The sequence below is a fragment of the Lepidothrix coronata genome, unplaced genomic scaffold (genome assembly GCF_001604755.1).
Source record: "Lepidothrix coronata isolate B3197 unplaced genomic scaffold, Lepidothrix_coronata-1.0 Scaffold245, whole genome shotgun sequence".
Classification (NCBI taxonomy): domain Eukaryota; kingdom Metazoa; phylum Chordata; class Aves; order Passeriformes; family Pipridae; genus Lepidothrix; species Lepidothrix coronata.
The window spans coordinates 405,749-428,549 of NW_016690425.1; the positions used below are offsets into that span (position 1 = coordinate 405,749).

General features: G+C 39.3%; 1 protein-coding gene across 1 annotated transcript in view; it reads left to right on the top strand.

Moving 5' to 3' along the window:
- The window catches only part of ARID1B (AT-rich interaction domain 1B), a 323,028-nt gene extending 301,233 nt beyond the window's left edge, over positions 1-21,795 (top strand). Inside the window, exons 16-22 of the mRNA XM_017834907.1 lie at positions 5,933-6,071; positions 7,084-7,256; positions 8,880-9,030; positions 11,605-11,701; positions 14,934-15,723; positions 16,580-16,710; positions 18,700-21,795. Of these exons, the coding sequence (XP_017690396.1) occupies positions 5,933-6,071; positions 7,084-7,256; positions 8,880-9,030; positions 11,605-11,701; positions 14,934-15,723; positions 16,580-16,710; positions 18,700-20,412 (3,194 nt within the window). The 3' untranslated portion in view covers positions 20,413-21,795. The remainder of the gene's footprint in view (positions 1-5,932; positions 6,072-7,083; positions 7,257-8,879; positions 9,031-11,604; positions 11,702-14,933; positions 15,724-16,579; positions 16,711-18,699) is intronic.
- Positions 21,796-22,801: the final 1,006 nt, after the last annotated feature.

Here is a 22,801-nt window from a genome sequence, read left to right on the forward strand (position 1 = left end):
TTTTGCTTTGCTTTCTCCTCCCTTACACTCCTCCTCTAACACTGGTCTCAGTAGTTGATTTGGGGATGATCACCGTAAATTGGCTGAATTTTGAGATGAAGAATCATTATTTAAATATGTAAACATGAAACAAAGGAATAGAAATGTCAGATGTACCACTTTTACAGGGTCCTTTTGCATTTTGATGCTACAGATGAAAATGGCAAAGTCCAAATTTAAATTTATCATAACTTCCAAGCAAGCTGTCTATGAGGAGAACTGAAACTATTTTTCTAAAATAAAAACACAGCGGGACATAGAGACTAGAAGAGGGGGAAGCAAGCAAGGATCTCAAGGTTTGTTTTGTTGTAGAGAAAAGAGCTTGTGTCACTGAATGGGACTGCACTTGTATACAGAGAAAGGCTTTCCCAGTGTGTATCAGCTTTAGTACATGAAATCCTGCTGAGGTATAGATGCCTCAGAGAGTACAAGCCTGTTCTTTTTAATAGTCAGCTTTTTTCTTGTTCCTTTTCCTGTAGTATATACCAACATTAACATTTTAACTTCACAAAAGAAGCAGAGTTATAGACGTACTTTAGATAATCTGTTACTCTTTGGCATTCAGAGGGAACAGGAGCCCAATACAACAAGAAGCAGTAGCTTCCAAAAGTCCTTACTTTGACCATTAGCCTCTCTTGTGCAGTTAGCTCAATGTAAGCAAAGCCACTTTGAAGACAAATCCATTCACAGCGAACTAGTTACAGTATTATGACTGAAGTTAATTCTGATAGAAAAGCAGACAGACTTGTCTCAGAGTGGAGGGTGTTGTATTTTGTCCAATACCAACCAGCTGATGCTATGCAACAAGTCTTGCAAACTTGAAAATCAACTAATCTTCATAAAACTTTCAAAATTAAGTATTTCAGTTGCTCATAAGAATATGTCAGGACTGGCAGCCTTTCTGGTACAGAGAAGAATTTAGTTCCAATGTCATCATAGTTCCCAGGTAGATGTTACTTGAGATGGGAGCAGGCTGAAGTGCAGCTTAAAACAAATCTGTTCTTGCAGATGTCTCACATCCAAGGAGTGGTTATGTGGCTGCCTCATGAATTATCTTTATAATGCAGTCATAGAGGGAATGCTAGGAAACACTGCAACAAACCATGGTGAGGAGATTGATACAGAAGAACACAATCAAGGAAAGGATGCAATGTGTACATCAAATTTATGGGTCTGCAAGACAGTGGTCTAAGGCTATGTGTTAGTCCATTTGCTTGTAGCACATTTGGAATTGTCCCATCACTTCTGTTTTTTACAACTTAATTAATAAGGTGAAAAGTACATAAAGGAGTACATAATTTAGTGCTAGTGCAATTCATGATAGTGTCAGAACTTACAAGAAGTTGAAAAAAGGAGTGAGAGTAGAACAGCAAAGTGACAGGCTGGTTGGCCTTAATCAGCAGAGATTTGCACAGTAACCAGAGTGTTGGGGTTAGGACTAGGTGCCCATTTTAATAAATGTTCAGCTTCATATCACTGTCAGAGCCTCTTCTGTTCTTTAATAAAGCTCCTGGGGAGAACTGGGGGCCTGAATGTGTTTTGGTGTGCCTTGCATTGCTCTGAGGTTGTGCAAGTTGGCAACATGCTTGTGGTAGGCTGAGGCCTTAGTGCCTGTCTGGGTCAGGTAATGCCATCAGCGGTGAAGACCAGCAGCAGATGCCTAATGACAGGCTAACTATTAGGGGACCCCTGTTGGCCTTAAGTCCTGGTCGTTGGGGCTGTGCCAAAAGTCCATGTCAACCATTGGTGACTTTTCTGCTGTGTAGAAAATCCTTTATAGAGAGAGAGGCATTATAGGTCTTCATAAGCATCCTTCTACTGCTCCAGTGCTTTTCAGAAGTGGATGCAAAGATAGAATGCTCTTTCTGTCATATGTGTTTGATAGTTTTGACCAAACTATGCACAAATTATGTGGCAAGTTCTAAACTGAGAACAACTCTGGGGCCATTACACTAAGCACTAAAGGAAACTGGAGAACAAGTTCCAGAAGAGCATCAGCATGAAGGAGTTCTTTTCCATTGCTGTACTCTGACACTCTCAATTCTTAGCTGCAGTGTGAGATTGTATATGCAAGACTCTCAAAATTACCATCTGAGAGTTTATCCTATACTGAATGAACAGGAAAGCCAGAGTGGTACAGCTGAGGATGCTTGTAAGTAACACTCAGCAGCTGGCCCTGATGTCAGTAGAGATTTCATTACAGCAAACCTGGAAAAATCGTGCGCTTGTGCTGGAAAAGGGAGCGACAGTGCGCTAAGAGTGTGTTCCCTGCGTTTCCTTGGCAGCAGAGAAACAAGACTTGGGGAGGGGGATGGTGGGGTGGACACGACACAGCACCACACAGCCATTCAGTGAGTGCATCTGTAACCAAACCCATCCATCTCTGCTGGCGGGTGGCTGACTGAAGTGCTATTATTAGCAGGCAGGTGATGTCATGGAGTGTGTCATGAGGCCAGCCAGGGAATCCCCACTGATGATGGGGGAGGGCTTGGGAGGGGTGGATGAGGACACAGGCAGAGGTGCCCCTGTGCCTGCATCCATGCCTGCCCGGGGAGCCCTGCAGTAGCCACCGGCCACCAGCCCAGCCTAACTGGGGCACTGGGTTCATGCTGTGTAAATTATCTACCCAGCATGGTGTCTGGCTGTTCACTCTGAAGTATGTGAATGTACTTAACCTTCGGTAACCTTTCTATTGTTTACTTTAGAGTATACATTTGTAGCTTCTGGCAAAAGGTAGGGATATCCTAGAGAGCATGTCAGGCTTCATATTAATGGGGCTTCAAGAGGCTGCATTCTTCTTTTCTTTTTTTTTTTTTCTGAATGGAAAAAAGTTGCTGGCAAGAGAAAGATTTATATCTTTTTTCAGCTGCATATTTCTTTTCTGGTAAATCAGGGTCTTTCCTGAAAGCAGTATTAGCTGCCATGCAGGCTTTGCAAGGAAAAAGCCATACCACTACTATAATTCCATGCTGCACAGAATAATACATGCTGTTGAGTGAACTGTGGAAGAGTTTGTAGGACCTCACCTTCTCACTGACCGAGATGTCAATTGTATTTAATTTTTTATGCATTTTCTATTGTTAAAAATATAGTCTCAGGAATCTGTTATGATACTTGAAAGACAAGTGTTGTTTAGATGTGGATGTGAGATGAGGAATTCAATAGCTGTGTACATACAGGGATTTTCCTGGACCAACCCCAAGATAGCTACAGAATCATGTAAGCAGAGATTACCTTTCCTAAAAGAACATTGTTGTTTGTCTTCCTTCTTAGTTCTTTGTTTAATACTGAAGCTTATGAAGCACTTTAAGAAGTACATTTTCTATTTCAGGATGTCCACAATCAAAATTAAACCTCTAACATGATAAAAACTGTGTGAATATAGATGCAAAAATTTCAGAGTGCAGCTTAGTAAATGTAAAATTTATGGTGAAATATGAAATACAGGCTCTTCTTGGAAGATGATGTCCTAAGCCAGAGATTGAAACACTTGCAGTCCCAATTCTGTAGAAGTGTACTTGACCCAATGGAGGTCAAGGGCAAAATGTATTAACAAAGCAGTACCAGAGACTTTGCACTTCTTGTGATAGCATTTGCCTTCCATTTTTTCAGTTCTTTATAACCAGTCATTTAGAAAGAGTCTGAGGAAAAATAACCAACCCTGTAATCACCACCCAGAAGATAGAAATTTGACATGTAGCTTTTCGGTTGGTTATATTCTTTTTGCTTTTAAACCTTTCTTTATATAAGATTATATAAAACACATTGTTATTCATAATAAAGATTCTGCATTCCAGCAGCCCATGAATACCAAAAAGATCTTTTACTTGTTTTCTTTAGGTTTACTTGAGATATGAATTAAGCTCTTGCTCAGGTAGGGTTGGGAAGAACTTAATTGCTGCTTAATAACCCACCATAAGAGAATGTGCAGGGTTAGGCACTATCAGAATTTACAGCAAGTCTATGGGTACACTGAGATGTTTACTTATATGTTTCTAATATAGCAAGATGGTATGTGACAATGTGTGGGTTAACTCAGAAATGCTTTCAAGTTTTCTAGAAGAATCTAGAATTGTGTTTGAAGCTCAAGGGTGGGAGAATGATCCTGGCTCGCTCAGGGGTCATATATACAAAGGGCTGATTTTTTGTGACTATGATGAGGGGTTTTTATTATCATAGGGATTTTATTTTATTATAGCACTAAAGCCTTCAGTTAACTGTAGCATTAATTGTTGCAAATGTTACTGTATTAATGCAATCAGAGAGCTTTTCTTAAACTTTTTTTAGAACCTCATTATTATGTGAGCATAATCCAAACATGCCTCAGAAAGCTGAGGACAAGAACAATGTGGTCTACACAATGTGGATTTTACATATGTACTTGCTACTGAGACTGATTTCCAGATAGGGGAACATGTGTTATGGATATAAATGAAACACATATAAAAAAGGTGTTCTTCAGTTAAAAACAAGCTCTGCCTGTCAAGATGATGAGTGTTCTAGGATTCTGAGTCAATTATAAACTACTCTCTCTTTGACATACAGAAGAAAAGCCCATACTGCTTGTTGCAATTTTCCCTCTAACAGTAATTTATAAAGTTTTGTTAATTGGTTGTTGAATGTATATAGTCAGGCACTATAAAATGTTTACATGACAGTTCATAAAAAAGAAGGACCTCTCAAGCCAAATCCACATCTTTCTGAGTCTGTTAGATTTGTGAATTTTTTCTGTTGTTAATTTTTTTCCCAATTGAAGACTTGAATCCTACAAGTTCTCCTTGTGTAGAATTTCTGCTGCAAGGCCAGTGAGATCCAAAGCTTAGATGGCATTACTAATCCCCACTTACTACCTTCTAAATCATAAAACTATTATATCAGATCTTTGAAGTTGAGGGCTGTTTCTCCTCAATAGTCATATGAAAATAGTAACTTCAGTATCTACTGTGAAAGACTGGTCTGGATGTATTTTATCAGTAGCTTATATGGTGTATACATTTAATGCCCTTATTGCTGCTTAGTCTCATCAGAATACAAAAGTAAATGCTTTTCTACACTTGTCATATTGAGAATATCAGGCTATTTACAGTGGTTAAAGGGGGCACTAGTGCAGATACTCCACTGCTGTCCGAGATCTCAACGTATATGTTTTTGCAGATTAAGTAGAATGCTTTGCAGAATTGACTTGATCTTGTTACGTATGCTTTACAATGACTGACCCTAACTGCATTTTGTTAGTGTCCATTGCTATTTTTGTGGTTCTCTTGGGAGTGTTAGCTATAGCCTCCTGTTCAAATTGTACTTTCAGTGAGCATTTTCTTGTGATCTCAGATTGCCTTTCGCATTTCTGAAATACAAGCTTTTCTTGTGCTATCTTGAAGTTGACATAGGGATCAGTGTGCCACTAATCATTGGCCATCTTTCACCATGGAAATGTCTGCTTTTTAGTGCTAAATGAAATGATGAATTTATATTAATATAGTAGCTTAAATTTGTGATTAAAAGCTTCTGACTGAAATTTGCCTTATAAATGTGTGTTGTGATAGTGATTATATGAAGAAGCTGTGCAAAAGTACAACCTTCATTTACTCTGTTGTAAACTATAGACAATTAACTTTGTATCTCTGACCTCTGATTTAAATGATCCTTCATCTAGATGATTTCTACTCACGCTGCTTCAGGCAGCAGATTAAATTCATAGTTCTAGGAAAGATGATGGCTATTACTGCACAGCATACCCTGATCTCAGAGGATTTTGGGGAATTTATAAAGTACTGAGATGGAATAAGGTATACATAGGCTTCTGGAGGAAAGAACCAGTTTCCTTCGATGATTATTATTTCCCTAGGAATTTGGCTGCTACCTTTTAATATTTCCTTTTTCTTTAATTTCCCAGCTAATTCTGGTTCCTTGCAAGGCCCACAGACTCCACAGTCCACTGGTAGTAATTCCATGACAGAAGTGCCAGGCGATTTGAAGCCCCCAACACCAGCATCCACACCTCATGGACAGATGACACCTATGCAGGGTGGCAGGTATGAAAAGCACTTTGCTTCATTTTTTTATTGGGCTCTAGTTCTACAGCAGTTTAGTCTAGTCTTTCCCAGCTGCTTAGGCACTCAACTGATTCTTTGGTGAACCAGTCAGAGACTGAAAAGTGGAAGAAAATTAGTTATTTTTGGAGAGGAGAGAGGGAAAGAGGAGGTGCATTAGCTTTCTAAACACCAGGGAAGCATCAGACACACACCAGTGCAAAGGACTGTATGTGAATGTCAATCGTGGAGAGGAAGGTGAAACCCAACAGCACCAACACAGAACCACAACCTGTACTCCTGTGGTATACAGGTCCAGACATGCTCAGGAAGGAGAAATGTGTTGGTTTAAGGTGTTACTGAAATTCAAATTATGGAAAGCATATACAATATGAGATAGAGGATTCAACTGGATGGACCAAGAGATCCCTTTTAGTTCTGTGTCCTTTAAGTCACACAGACCGACTTAATCTGAAGTGAAGCCTTCTTACCATTCTTTAACAACCCTTAGTCCACTGAAGTCCAGCAAAAAAGTTCTATATGACTTCTCAGCATAAAGGAACACAGCTGAGCTCTGGGCTGTGTACAGGGCCACTCCAAACTTAGTGTACTTAGGTTCTTTTTTTCTCCATCTCTAATACTAAGGATAGCAAGAACCTTTTTTTAATCATCTTCTATTCAGATTGAGTTTTCTTTCACTATGTAAAAGCCAGCAAAACAGCTTAGTGGAATTTCAGGAAGGTTTAGACTTTTAAATGAATAATACAAGTGCACAAACAGTGGATTTGATGAAAAGCCCTGATCTCTAAGGTAAGTAGACAAAGAAGCCAGGGGAAGAAGTGGATAGACTCTTTTTTATGATTGTCTGCTCTGAAAGTCTTTTGATCTTCCTTGGATATATCCTACACTGATCACTGCCACAGCATCATGGGCTAGTTGTATTGTAGTCCAGTCTGTTTTCACAATTCTTATGAATACATGATGATGTTAATGCCTCCTTTTTCTCATCTGGTAGAAACAGCGCAGTTAGTGTGCATGATCCCTTTTCTGATGTAAGTGATTCAGCGTTCCCAAAGCGAAACTCCATGACGCCAAATGCACCATACCAGCAGGGAATAAATATGCCAGATATGATGGGAAGGATGCCATATGAGCCGAATAAAGATCCTTTCGGTGGAATGAGAAAAGGTATTTTCTTTGTTGGGAGCTTAAGTTTTCTTCCCTGCGTCTGTGTAATCACGATGTTCTAGTCAGAATGGGCTTTCTCACTTTGCTGATTTTGTTGTTGGTATCCTAGTAGCAAAAAGAGAGGTGCAGTGCAATTGTGTTTCATTCTAGTCTGGTCGTATTTTCCCCACTCAGTCATACTGCTTATTTTGGAATTAACAGAATCCTAAAAATGCTTGCAGGAATACATTAGGAAGTGGCATAAATTCATGGGATTAGATTTTGTGTTTCTTGGTTAGCCACTCTGTAAATCAAATCCCGGACTTCACTGTTAGAATGTGAAGTGGTGAAGCAACATGCCTGGTTGTACTAGGACCAAACTGGGAATTTACTGTGTGGAACTGACTGAGCAAGTCTCCTAATGCTCTTTGTCTCAGTTTACATACTTTTCAGAATAGTAAAACTAATTTTTTTCTCATTTGGACAGTCCCTGACAAAAGGTCATAAACACACTCAAAGTTTGTTTATTTTTAGAAAGCAAAATTTTAAATTAATGTCAAAATTTACTCTGGTCCTTTTGGGCACTTAATCTACAGATGGTTTTGTGGATATTGTAAAATGTGCTTAAAATGAATCAATCTTGCATGCCTCATATATAGGAAAGTGGGAGGAAAGAACACAAGCGGGGTTCATAATGGCTGCAAAGAGAAGAGCAAGTGGAGGAGATGAAGTGTAAACTGAAAGGGAGCAAAAGGGAGGAATGGGAAGAAGAGGCCCAGAAATCGGGGAAAGAGAGCAATGTGATGGAATGGGGAGATGCTTTAAAAGAGATTGTTAATTTGATGTGATTATTTTAAAGCCTTTCCTTTAAATCATTTTGCCTGTACTGTGGACACTAACATAGAACACCACTGAAGGAAGGGAAAACGCTCACTGCCTTAGATTCACTTCAGGTTTTATATATATGTGAGATTAAGTGGGTGTATTGCACTTTGTCATACATTTCACTTTATCCTGTCGAAACAGAAATACCTCTGTTTGGTATCTACTATGAGGGACTAAAGGCCAAAGTCTCTTCTATTTGCTTGATGATTTATATCCACTAACAGTCAGTGTGCCTTTTATTGAACCCATAGAATATGCCCATCCTGCTTGAGAAGCAGCATTAGGATACAGTATCCCTTCCATAATTAAATTATTGTATATATGTATATGAGGGTTTTATGGAGGGAGATAAATGCCTGATTCTGACAGCTTTGTAATTCAAACTAGGAGATTTGCTTTCATCTGTTTTGTAAGGCTTATGTTTGCATTCATATTTAGCATTGTTTGGGGTGAAAAGAACAAGAGCAAGTTCATCTTCAGCTATGAAGACCAGAGGGAAGAAGCTGCCTGGTGCCTGATCAGCTCAGTTCCATAGGATGAGATTTCTTTCCTCACTTTCAGCTCCTTAATATTATACCTATCATCTTGGTTGTGGTGCTGCTTCCTGTGTTCTCATCAGACCCCGGAGAGCTTGTCAGACACCAGCTAATTCTCCCTGGCAGTGTTAGGAATCTGAACATTCTTTTAAAATACTTCATTTAATAGAAAGAGATCTTCAAACACCCAGAATAATAAATTTAATTTCCCTTACTGTTACAGTGCCTGGAAGCAATGAGCCTTTCATGACCCCTGGACAAATGCCTAACAGTGGAATACAAGATATGTATAACCAGAGTCCATCTGGAGCAATGTCCAACATGAGCATGAGCCAGCGACAGCAGTTCACTTATGGAAGTGGCTATGACAGGAGGTGAGTCAATCTTTAGGAAAAAGCAAAGCCCATTAGTGAAAATGATCCCGTCTCTCCCCTTCTCATTTTCTCATTGCACCTTGCAGAGAACATAGCAGCCTACATTTCCTACAGCATCTTACTGAATCACTGCGAGTCAAACCACTGGTGATGACTGAGTCTAGCTGTTCACAGAAATTAATAAAGAGGAACTGTCACACCTTAGAAGTCACTGAAGTTGCAGCAGATCAGCTCGTGGGTGTGTTTGACAGCTGCCTTCAGCTGGCAGCTGGGCGGGGCTGGGCTATGATGGCATAAAGTAGCACTTGAGTTAGTCTTCTGGCCGTGTTTTCACCCAAACAGTTGCCGTTTGGCTTTTTATATGAAAACAGAATGCGCAGTCTAAACATGTGTGATTTGTGGTCTGTTCGTGAATTGCCTTTGAAGAGTCTGGAGCCTGTTGGCTGAGCTGCAGGGACATCAGTCTTGCAACGTGTCCATCAGGGCCCTTATAAGTTGGTCTTTCAGTGAAGTACACAAAATAAATTTGGTCCTCTTTTGTTTATTTGCGGAAAGGCTTTGGAAAAAAAGTCGGTATAATCACTGATGTCTAAGCATTGGTTTAGCAAACAGAATGGTCTGGGAATGCTTGGATTATATTAAGTATTCTAGTAGGTTTTGCAGCTCTGGCTGTATTCCTGCTTTTTCTTTCATTAGCCTGTGTACTTTAGCTTCACTTTTTGTTTCCTGATGGTAGACAGAGTGGTGCAGTGTGGCAGAGTAGTTTTTGGTCAGAAGTTTCAAGTAGTAGATGTGTAAACTAGAACAGATACAATCATATTGTTCAACAGGTCACAGTGCTGGGGAGTCAGTGACAGTAAGGGTTCCACTGGAAGGTGATAAGTCAAGAGACTGTTTTCTTTAAGGGGCATGATTTGTTTTATTTTGTTGACAACTTTGGAGAATAAGTGCTTTTTACAGAATGAGGTTTCCTTTGTCATTTTTAGGTCGGATCATGGGCTGGGTCCTGAAGGCAGTATGGCACCACCTGGTCAAAGCAACATGGTGCCTTCAAACAGTGACCCAAGCATGTATTCTCCTAATCGTTACCCTGGCCAGCAAAGGTGAACACTGATTTCTCTGTTTGTAATACCCACAATAACCAGCTAGTGAGTGCTAGCAGCCTCTGTGAGAGCACATAGACAGAATATGTGGCCTCTTGGTGTGTTACTTCTGTTTTGCCTGTTCTTGTTTAGGCTTTTACCATTGGTTCGGTTTCTGGGGGGGGACGACAGAGCCTTGGGTGAATCAGTTGACTTTCTGTAGTCACAGAATCAGAGATGTTAGAAAAGGAGTGTTCATCCTCCCTTGTATATCTGCCTGCCAACACTGAACTAGAATATAATTTATGGGCCCAGGTTCTTCAGAGCAGCATTAAATGACACCACTTCTGAAGCTTCCCACAAGTTCACCTGGCTTGTGGTTATCCTGTGGCTAACAAACTGAACATTTAGAAAGTGTTCCCTTATGTATAACATACGTGTACCTTTGCTCAGTTTTAGCTTATTGTTTGTACCATCTTGGACAGCTATAGGCAACTCCCTTCAGTTTACATCGTTCTTTTAACTGGCATTAGAGAATTTCTCTCCATTCACATCATAATTTTAGAAGATACTGAACTGCTATTGCTTTCACTGTGGTCATCTCTCAAAAAAAAAAGTGAGTTTTCTATGCTTTTTGAAAAATTAGGTTCCATTAGATCTTGTAATATGTCAGGTTCCCCAGTCCTCTGTTTCTGTGGTTCTCCCTGATATATTACTTCCATAATTATCCTCTAATTGTAGATGTGTTCTCACTGGTAGTGTACAGAGAGGAATTACTGACATATTGGCCTGCAATACAGTGTTATTTATCAATCTTAATACTTTCCAAGTACTTCATTTCAGCAACCTAAATTTCATTCAGATGTGCTAAAAATATTGCAGTTACACTATAGTGCTCCTCAGAGGTCTTAAAGACCACAGGTAAGTTTCCAAGTGCAATGCAACTCTGTCTCTTATGTGTATGCTTCATTATGTAGCTTTAATTAACAATGACATGAACATTAGCAAAATTATGAGTACTGTTTTTACTCACTTTAAATTGGCAGTCAACTATTGATTATATTCTTGAATGATCCAGAAAGTAGCTTGCTAGTAGACTGGCATGTTACAAATGTTACAACACAAGAATTTTTACTTGCAGCCTTTGAGCTGTACATCAGATACTTTTCCACCGAAGATGGGTTCTCAGCAGCTGCAGCTGCCTTTCTTACCTCTTTGCTGACCTTAACTTGTTCCCGTACCTGACTGCTCCCTCTAAACCTCCTTGTTGCATCTTCACTGCTCCTGCTTTCTTGTACTTTATCTCCTTTTTCCCACTACCAGCTCCAGCAGAGCTTACTACATCAAGCTCAGGATCATACCATACTACACCTTCACTTTGTTTCCGAATGGCGAATACCTTCAAGGTGCAAGATCAACAGAGTATTTTACTTTTCCTGGTGGCTTAGAAGTTCCAACAGCTCTAAGTGTTGCTTTGAATGCTTTATTTTAGGCATGAACCATATGGGCAGCAGTATCCAGGACAAGGACCTCCCTCAGGACAGCCACCATATGGAGGACATCAACCTGGCATGTATCCACAGCAGCAGGTAGGAGAGGGGAAGATGGCTATATTCATAACCTTTGGTTAATAAAATTGACCCCAAAATTTTGTATACATTCAAAAATTTTTTTATTTGATATATTGCTTTTGGCACAGAGGAGCACTGTAATTTTGGTCAAAATCATAGCCTGTATGGATGAGCACTGTATGTGCAGCTATAGGAAAATGTGCTCATTACACTGGAAGAGTGTAAATTCTAACAGATGTTCTGTGGGTTTGGATGTGCATCAAGCGATTGTCCCAAGTTAATAACCAGCAGACTGGGAAATATAATGCATAGACAAGTAAAGTGATGTTGCCTGAGTTCCAGAAACAAATAGGAGAGCCACTTGGCTGGCAGGTTGAAGGGCCTTAACTTAATGTCATGCAGCTAAGTGAACCCAACAGAAAACTGGAACAAAGTAAAATGTGCAACACACTCAGTTATTTACACTGCTGTGCTGGGTCATATGGGATACCTATCTTTAATATAGATCAGATGGCATATTCCTACATGTTATCTCTACTAATAATATGGTACAAATACATAAGAGAGAACGTTATTGGCATTAAAAATAGTTTAAATGTTTGTACATTCCAATCTCCCTAACTTTGTAATAACTTCAAAAATATAAATTATATTAATTTATAAGATTATTTTTCTTAGGTATATGATTCATACCTTGTGAGCAAAATCCCATCTTATAAGTCAATAGCAAAACTCCACTGACTTCAACAGGATCAGTTTCATTCTGCATGTTACTAATTTATTTTTAGTCATACAATACTTGAAGTTAGCTTCCAAAATAGAAGCTATTTCCTTATTATAAAAAAACTAAAATGTAAACTAGTTTTCAGCCAATTTCAGATAGTCCTTTTCGGTGGGGGAAGTCAGGGGCAAGGGTGGGAGGGAGGGTGCTGTGGGGAACCCAAAAGAGATCTTAAATTGCACAGTATGAAAAATATATATAAATTTAAATTTCAGAATTTGTTGCTTATCTCTTTGGTTCATAACATCTCAAAAATAGCATAGTTGAAAAACTGTTTTATTTTTTATGACGAGCATACGCTAGCAGTCTAGGTGATTTAGTGGGGAAATTGCAAAGATACATAACAGAACAGTTTGTGATATTCCATGCTAACACGTGCAGGGAATGTATTAACTACATGTTCATTTAGGCAAGGAGACAGCTAGAATTTTTAAAAATATATTTGGCCCTGTCCTTAGTGCTGTTTATATACTTTGTACAATGATTCTTGAATGCAAAATGCATTAATGCAGAAAAGCAGTGAAGAATGAAGGACAAGGATCCTGACCAGCCTCGGCCTCTCCCTCCCATCCCCAGAGGATTCCATTTCTTCATTTATCTAGAGACTCGGTTGCCACTAGTTTATTTACAATTTCCTAAATCTTACTCTGTAGTGGTACAAGAAGAATGTGAAAAATGACCCTTTCAAAGCTTTATCTCCAACCTGAAGGCTAGGGAATGACCTGCAATGGAATTGATTGGAGCATGAACTCCTGGGGCTAATGAAACACTTCGAGTCAGGTTTTTCAATTCCTGTATGAATGCTTATACCCCAAGAGCTGTTATGCAGCAGGTGACCTTATTGGTGGGTTTTTGTCTTCTGTGAGGTCTCAGAATTCCACATCCCTGGTGGAGAGAGAGACATGTTGTGCAGCCTTAGTCTCTTGCCAAACCTTTATACAGGAGGGGGGAGCTCAGGCCCATCACTGTCCTCAGCACCGGATACTATTAGGACTGTTGCCACTACAGATACAAGAGTGCTGAAGTGCTTTTAAAAAGGCACATGCTTCATTCCCAAGTGTCTACTGTAAGCACTGAGTCACTGTGGCAAAAGAAACACCGCCTTTTTAGGTGTGGCAACTGCCAAGTCATTTCTTAATGTATAAATTGGTCCCAAGGGTGGAATTTAGTACAGTAGTTCATGTAAGGCTGGAAACAGGTATTTCTCAGATAGCCAGACAGCTCTATTGCAAGTTTGAAAAAAAAATAATTTCCATGCAATACAGTAGTTGTGGGTTTATGTGCACCAAAGTTGGAAGATGAGTTTATGAATCCCAGAGCTGTTTTAACTTTCCCATATTGAATACATACAGAATTTTATCTGATCTTAACTCTAGTGCATTAGTATACATTGTGCAATGTGACTGAGCTACAGTTTCCAGGGGAGCTGTAACTTTGAATTTGCCATAGATCATATATTCAAAAATCACCCATTTAATTCCCATTTTTTTGCTTCAGAGCACTCAGTGTGGTTTGAACTATGGAACAAACTCCCACAGGAACTAGAACCTTACCACCTTCCCCTCACACAGCAACATGTCTTTTTTTTGTTTTGCCATCTTAAACATAAATACATACGAGCTTATATGGTTTAAAAACCACTCAGCTCTCCCCAAGGTAAAATAGCTTACCTCACACAACATTCCCCACTTGAGAGGGTGAGAAACAAAGAGGGAATAAACCATAGGTGGCAGCTTTTAGTTACATTGCTTAAGTTACATTATTGAACAGCAGGGTAAGAACCTGCATAAACTAGAATAGAATGTTTGGATGTGACCATTTGCTGTAATATTCTCACAGTAAATTAAATTGATTAGGATGGTTTGGGAAGAGGACAGTTGCCCAAACAGAAGACATTCCTGGGAATTACCCAGAGTGTCAAATGCAGCAGAATTGTTTTCTCCTACTAATAAATTTACTGTGTGTAGCCTATGTCCTACTATAAGATCCAATGTTTCAGACATGCTTGCAGCATATCTTGTTACTTTAAGAACTTACTCAGTGCTTGTCTCTTGAAAAGATTCACTGGGTGGTTCTGAATTTTTTTAAAGATTTTTCTTCTTAGTAGACTAAGCATAAAAAAGAAGTGAAGATATTTTAGTTAGTGAGGACTATTGCCTTTGCATGCATGTCTGAAATGACCAGTGGAATTTAATCTGACAGATAGGAAAGGAAAGGGAAAGGGAGAAAATTAGAGGAAGCATAAGAAAATTTAGCCCAAGGATAAGTTTCCTTTTAGTATTTGGTTGCAAGCACAGCAAAACAGAGGCTTAAAAAGAAAGGCTAACGGTACCACTGCATCCCTGACTCTGGAATCAGCACAATCCCTCTAGAACAAAGCACCTCCAGCTTTTTTAACGAGCCTTCAGCCAGTATATTTGTATTGTGTATGGAGTAAAAGTGACACATCTTTTGAAAATTTTTTTTCAGAACTATAAAAGACACATGGATGGCATGTATGGGCCTCCAGCCAAACGCCATGAAGGGGATATGTATAACATGCAGTATGGCAACCAGCAACAGGAAATGTATAACCAGTACAGCAACGCTTACACAGGGCCTGACAGGAGACCCATGCAGGGACAGTATCCATATCCATATAACAGGGAGAGGATGCAGGGCCCAGGACAAATGCAGCAGCATGGAATACCTCCCCAGATGATTGGTGGCCCTATGCAGTCGTCATCCTCCAGTGAAGGTCCTCAGCAGAACATGTGGCCGACACGAAATGATATGCCTTACCCTTACCAGAACAGGCAAGGTCCAGGAGGCCCTGCACAGGCCCCACCGTATCCAGGGATGAATCGCACTGATGATATGATGGTACCTGACCAGAGGATAAACCACGAGAGTCAGTGGCCTTCTCATGTCAACCAACGTCAGCCTTCTTATATGTCATCCTCAGCCTCCATGCAGCCTATCACTAGACCTCCTCAGTCATCCTACCAGACACCACCCTCTATGCCAAACCACATCTCTAGAGCTCCAAGTCCAGCATCCTTCCAGCGCTCTTTGGAAAACCGTATGTCTCCAAGCAAGTCTCCTTTCCTCCCCTCCATGAAGATGCAAAAGGTTATACCCACAGTTCCAGTGTCGCAGGTCACGGGACCTCCACCCCAACCACCACCGATTAGGCGAGAAATTACCTTCCCCCCGGGCTCTGTAGAAGCATCCCAACCAGTCTTAAAACCAAGACGAAAGATTACCTCAAAAGATATTGGTAAGCATCAAAACAAAAGCTAAATAACCAAAATAAGCTGTGAAAAGGGGACTCTGATTTTGATTTTTTTTTTTTTCACATTTTAAGACTTTTGACAAATAGGGAACTTTGGTAACTATGATGTGGTTGTCTCCAATAAAAAGGTAATAGCATATGCATCAGTGACGATGATAGGTAAAACTCATCCCAGACAGTCTGACATGAAATAAAGCAGTATTTTATATGGAGACCTAAGGTCTCCAGAAATGCATTAAAAACAAAGCTTGCCTCAAGATTTCAAAATGAGATGTGTTGAAAGGTCTTTCAGAATGTCCGTTAAGTCATCAATGCAACATTTAGCTGAGCAAAGCTTTCTCTGTTCTTATTCCAGGGAAGCTCATGCTGTTCTGCTGTGTAGTTACAGTCTCTGCCTCCCTTGAATGGTCCATTTATTCATTGCATATTATTTGTCCTGTTTGTTTCTCCCCCTATTCTTTCCCAAGTATCTTCTTATCTTAAATTGCAGTTACATTTCATACATTCAAGTTCTCAAACTTCAGATTTCCACGCTCCTGACATTCTACCTTTGTTTACTGATTATTCAGTTTAGTCAGCTTCCTGAAGTTTTTATGATTATTTCAGCTTCAGCAAAGTCAAGAAGAATGGGTATCTTAAGATATTCTCCAGTATTAAGGCTGATCAGCAATTAGAGAAAACTGCACAGAACTAAGTGGTTTAAGTAGGGTCTTCACCAGTGTTTCAGTAACTATTTAATTTAAATTTGCATTTTCAGAATGTCACAGTTTAATCTTTCAGGAACTCATTAACAGTCTTCAAGGATGCACTAATGCCGTTTTGCTTCTCCTTCTTTCTCCAGTAACTCCTGAGGCCTGGAGAGTGATGATGTCTCTTAAATCTGGTCTTTTGGCTGAAAGTACCTGGGCGCTAGACACTATTAATATTCTTCTGTATGATGACAGCACTGTTGCTACTTTCAACCTCTCTCAGGTAGGTGGGAAAGCAGTATACTTCTCAACTTTCCAAGGAAGGAGAACTGAAATAAGATACCTACAAAATGCTGATGGCCTTCACAATTTCTTCTAATCAACATAAATTTGAATATTGCAAAATGTCCACTTGTTAATGATTGGTAACAGTGAGTAACAAGGTGGATGTAAGTCGAATAGGGGAAATTATAAGCCTGAAAGACAGAGGTTTCTTGTTGAAAGGAGCATGTAGGAATATAGGAGTTTTAGCACTGCCGAAAGACTAATGTATAAATTCACATAGTACAAGCACAGTCCCAGAAAACAGCAGTATGTTAGTAATCTTGCTTAATTTATGTTTCCATAAAAGGCTTTGCAAAACCATATTAAATTGATTTGAAAGCTGTCTTTTGGTGATGACTTGTCCCTCTTCAGTAGTTCCATACAAGGTTGTGGGATTTTTTTTAATTGCTTATTTTCTGTTTGTTTTCTTCTTCCAGTGAATTAAGTTTTCACTGAAATACCAGAGTGACAATTTAAAGGCTAATATCCACTGTCTGTCCATAGGATGCAAGTAATACAGGATTTAACTGTGTGTGATTTTTCCCTCACTACCTCCCAGCCCTGCTCTAATCTTTGGCCTGTTAGGTGATAGTAATAAATGGCATGCTGATAATGCACATTATCTAAAATTTGTACAAATTAAATATTCAGTTTCTCTCTTCATTCTTTCCTTGGTTACTAATAGTATAACTCATAATTTTTTAAATATAATTACTTTTTTTTAAAATGCAGACACAAATGGTACATTTCATCCCACCTAACTTTAGAACTAGGGTATCTATAGCATGATTCATCTCATGTAGAAGAAGAGATCTAAAATAGGTCAGATGAATCATATTCTAGAAATGGCCTGTAAAAGACCATTGATTATAAAAAGGAATCTAGACAATTAGGTTAGGTGTGTAGCTAGTACAGTGTTTGAAGTTAAATGAGGTGAATCTCCTCTGATTTCTATTAGAAACTGTGTTACTGCACCCTGTGCAAGTTGCACAGAATACCAGGCATATTGTAAATATATATGTTCTTTTGAATAAATAGTCTTTTTTTACTTTGGCCTTGAACTCTTATTTCCAGTGGTGGTCAGGACTCCATATGATGACTCATAATTCGTGCAGTTCATAAGCATCAGTTTGTTATTAATTGTTCAAGGGTTTGGCAATCATAAGAGAATCTAGAATGGACAAAAGGATACATTTTGCTGAAAACTTATTAGCCCACAATTTCAAAAGAAACAAACAAAAAACAAACAAATTAAAAGCCTGACAATGGGGCTGAACACATCATAACAGCAAAGAATTTTTAATAATAAAGCCATTGAGCGTAAGTTAATACCAAGATCAGCTACTACCTTTCCATAAGAAGGTGATTACAAGTTAATTAAGAAGGTTAAACCTAAATGAAAACTGTTTCTGGAAGGTGACTTACAACACCAGGCTCCAATAACAATTTTTAACTATTGCCAGGCAAAAAGGGAGCTATTCAGTAGAGTTGGGATGTTAATCTAGGCTGTCAGTACTCAGACCCTGAACTGCAGAGACAAAGAAGGAGAGGGAGAATTGTAAACTTCAGATATCTAATAAAAATACAAATCAGAAAAACTAAGTTAGGAACTTCAGTACTCTGTACAAATAAACAAGAATAAGAGGCACTTGGAAGGGGATGGAACAGCTAGGCTAAGACGTCTACTAGGCCTAAAGGAGACATATGATTAAAGTTCTGTGCTTCTTATAGCTGTTACAGTTCAAGCAAATGGAGCCATGATAGTTTGACATTATATACTGTTTAGACAGACACTAGAAGAGTTTCTTTTAACTTCCATAATGCAGGACCTAGCCACAAGTCCACAGCAGGATGAGGGATGTAGGCATGTATGCAACAGTGTTCCTAATAAAATTCCATGCAGACAAAAATATTTATCTGATTTTTATGTTCTTTCTTCTCCCCTCAGTTATCTGGATTTCTTGAGCTTTTAGTAGAATATTTTAGAAAATGCCTGATTGACATTTTTGGAATCCTTATGGAATATGAAGTGGGCGATCCAGGCCACAAAGCACTTGATCACAAAGCAGCCAAGAAAGATGATAGTCAGTCCTTGGCAGAGGATACTGGAAAAGATGAGAATGACGAATGTATTGACTATTTTGATGAAGATGAGGAGGAGGGGGAGGATGAAAAGGTAGAAGGAGAAGAAAAGAGCATTGTTTTTTCCACTCCTGGTGCCATTGCTGATCCAAGTGAGAGGCCAAAACAAGCCAGTAAATTTGACAAGCTGCCAATAAAGATTGTAAAGAAAAATAATCTATTTGTTGTTGACCGATCTGACAAACTTGGACGCGTTCAGGAGTTTGATAGTGGACTTCTCCACTGGCAGCTTGGTGGTGGTGACACAACTGAGCATATCCAGACTCACTTCGAAAGCAAGATGGAGATTCCTCCACGTAGGAAAGCCCCTCCTTCCTTGAACTCTCCAAGCAAAAAGAAGGACCTCGAGGGGAAAGGTGAATTTGAGGAACAACAAGAAAAAAGTATAACAGCAACCATTGATGATGTCCTCTCAGCTCGGCCAGGAGCATTACCTGAAGACTCAAACTCTGGTTCCCAAACAGAGAGCAGTAAATTTCCCTTTGGGATCCATCAAGCCAAAAGCCACCGGAATATTAAACTGCTAGAGGATGAGCCAAGGAGCCGGGATGAGACTCCTCTATGCACCATAACTCACTGGCAAGACTCCTTGGCCAAACGCTGCATCTGTGTGTCAAATATTGTCCGTAGCTTGTCTTTTGTGCCTGGCAACGACACCGAAATGTCCAAACATCCAGGCTTGGTGCTGATCCTGGGAAAGCTGATCCTTCTTCACCACGAGCATCCGGAAAGAAAGCGAGCGCCGCAGACTTACGAGAAAGAGGAAGAGGAGGACAAAGGGGTGGCCTGCAGCAAGGATGAGTGGTGGTGGGACTGCCTCGAGGTCTTGAGGGATAATACATTGGTCACATTAGCCAACATTTCTGGGCAGCTAGACTTGTCTGCTTACACAGAAAGCATCTGTTTGCCAATTTTGGATGGCTTGCTGCACTGGATGGTGTGCCCGTCTGCAGAGGCACAGGATCCTTTTCCAACCGTGGGGCCCAACTCAGTTCTTTCGCCTCAAAGACTTGTGCTGGAGACCCTATGTAAGCTCAGTATCCAGGACAATAATGTGGACCTTATCTTGGCCACCCCCCCATTCAGTCGTCAGGAGAAACTCTACGCTACTTTAGTTAGGTACGTCGGGGACCGCAAAAACCCGGTCTGCCGAGAAATGTCCATGGCGCTCTTATCGAACCTTGCCCAGGGAGACACATTAGCAGCAAGGGCAATAGCTGTGCAGAAGGGAAGTATCGGAAACTTGATAAGCTTCCTGGAGGATGGGGTCACTATGGCCCAGTACCAGCAGAGCCAGCATAACCTCATGCACATGCAGCCTCCGCCTCTGGAGCCGCCTAGCGTAGACATGATGTGCAGGGCAGCCAAGGCCTTGCTGGCCATGGCTCGAGTGGACGAGAACCGCTCAGAGTTCCTTTTGCACGAGGGTCGTTTGCTGGATATCTCAATATCTGCTGTCCTGAACTCTCTGGTTGCATCTGTCATCTGTGATGTACTTTTTCAGATTGGGCAGTTATGACATAAGTGAGAAGCCAAGCATGTGTGAGTGGAGATTAGAGGGTCACATATAACTGGCTGTTTTCTGTTCTTGTTTATCCAACGTAGGAAGAAGGAAAAAAAAAGAATCTTTGCTCCTCTGCCCCATTCACTATTTACCAATTGGGAATTAAAGAAATTATTAATTTGAACAGTTATAAAATTAATATTTGCTGTCTATGTGTATAAGTACAACTTTTTATTTTATTTTTTTTAACCAAAGTTGCTGTCTAGTACATTCAAAGGTCACACTTTTTTTTTCCATAGATTATCCTTTACAATGTTCTTTTCCATGTTTGTATTGCATATTTTTTGGGAAGCGAACTAGTGACTTTTAAAAAATGTTATGGCAAACCATTGTATGATGGAAAAAAAATCTCACCACTTTGAAAAAAAAAGGTGAAAAATAACCAACTTACCAAGTTCCTGTGTGTTTTATTTTTTCAAATAAGGAAAAAATAAAAAAAAACTTGTATACCATCACCCAAAGCTCTGTGCAATAGAAGATTCTAGTGATGTAGGTGTAGGGGATCAAGGAGGGTGTCAGTCAGTAGTCAAAATCCAAAACGATACTGGTTTCTCCTCAGGAGAAATGGTTACATTAGGCTAGGAGCAAAACAAAACAAAAAAGTCAAGTGAAAAGATTTTTAAACAAAACCTGAAGTTAAACATCAATTGCTTCCTCACCAGAACTGTCTTGTCTACATCTGTTTGTTTTTTTTTTTTTTGACCTTCCACAATGACAGTTCTTCACAATTCCTTTAATCATTTTTTAAAATATTTTTTTATTGCCTAAGGGCCGTGATGTATATAGAAGTTGTACATGAAACATACCCTCATTTTTTTTTTTTTAGTACAAAGTTTTTAGTTTCTTTTTCATGATGTGGTATCTACAAAGTGATAGTAGAATTATTTTTTTCTTTCATTTGGGCCATATCTCCAAAAAATAATAAAAAAAAAAAAAGAAAAAAGGAAAAACCCAACACAGAAAACCAACAACTGAGGGTAATGTACAAGTTTCTGTATGTATAAAGTCATGCTCTATTTCGGGAGAGCAGCCGATCACAATTTGCTTTATAAATCAAGGTGTGGAAATGGTTACGTATGGATTGATTTAAGAAAATGGTTACCAGTCTACAGACAACAAAAATATATACAGGAAAAAAAAGGAAGAAACACAACTTCAAAGATTTTTCAGTGACAAGAATCTGCATTTGTATTTCAAGATAATGTAGTTAAAAAGAAAAAAACTTGATGTAAATTCCTCCTTTTCCTCTGGCTTAATGAATTTCATTTATTCAGTATAAAATCTTTATATGTTCCACATGTTAAGAATAAATGTACATTAAATCTTGTTAAGCACTGTGATGGGTGTTCTTGAATAATGTTCTAGTTACAGTGTGGGATATCGGAAAGCAAACTAATTACAAGAAAGAGCAATAATGATTATTCTCTTTCCCCTACTTTATTATTATGACCTTCAAAAATATTACGCTATTGTATTGCAGCAATTTGCTCTCCTTTTCAAAAAGCCTTCTCACATCACAGAGAAGTGTTTTTAATTATTATATATAAAACCACAGAGCCTCAAAGGGGAAGACATGGCTGACAAATGATAGTTCTGACTATGCAGGTATCCAGTCTCCATGCTGTGTTTGTGGGACTGAAGATGGATGTTAGAAAAAGTGACAAAAGATTTTGTTAAAGCAATAACCAACTTGAAGAAATTGATCTGTATTCACTACCTGTAATTCTCTCTGTTGGTTAAAGGTGCAAATACCCCAGTGATGTGGGTATTTAGAATAAACACCCACCCACTTCTCGATCCTGTATGTGTCATTGCATACTTATGTGGCCATTCATGCTGGGAGTCCCCCATTAAAGTGGATCAGGCTTTAATAGAGCACATCCATAGTTATAATTGATGGGAGATGGCCATTTCCATTTCAGGAATTATCTGGTTTCAGATACATCTCACCTGGTGATACCTTGTTTCTGAATATTGTTCAAGCACTAATTTTTGCTATTTCATCTTGGATCATTGACTTTGTTAGTGTGATCATAAAAAGCTAATAATAATCAATTTCCCTGGAATTGCCATGTAATTACACTGTTAGTGGATATCCTCCTCCCCTCTCCAATAACAATACCAAGGTACTTGACAATTACAACCCCCTTTGGCATACTGCCCATTTTGTTCATATAGATTGCTATAACATTAATATATGTAAGAGAATTTCAGAGACAGGAAAGTATATACAATTATAAGCCAAGTTTGAAATGTGCCTCCCTACTGTCGTGAAAAGTAATTTCTCCTTCTAGCTTTTCTTATTTAGTAATCACTCCCACATCACCTGCTGCAGTGGTCTGTC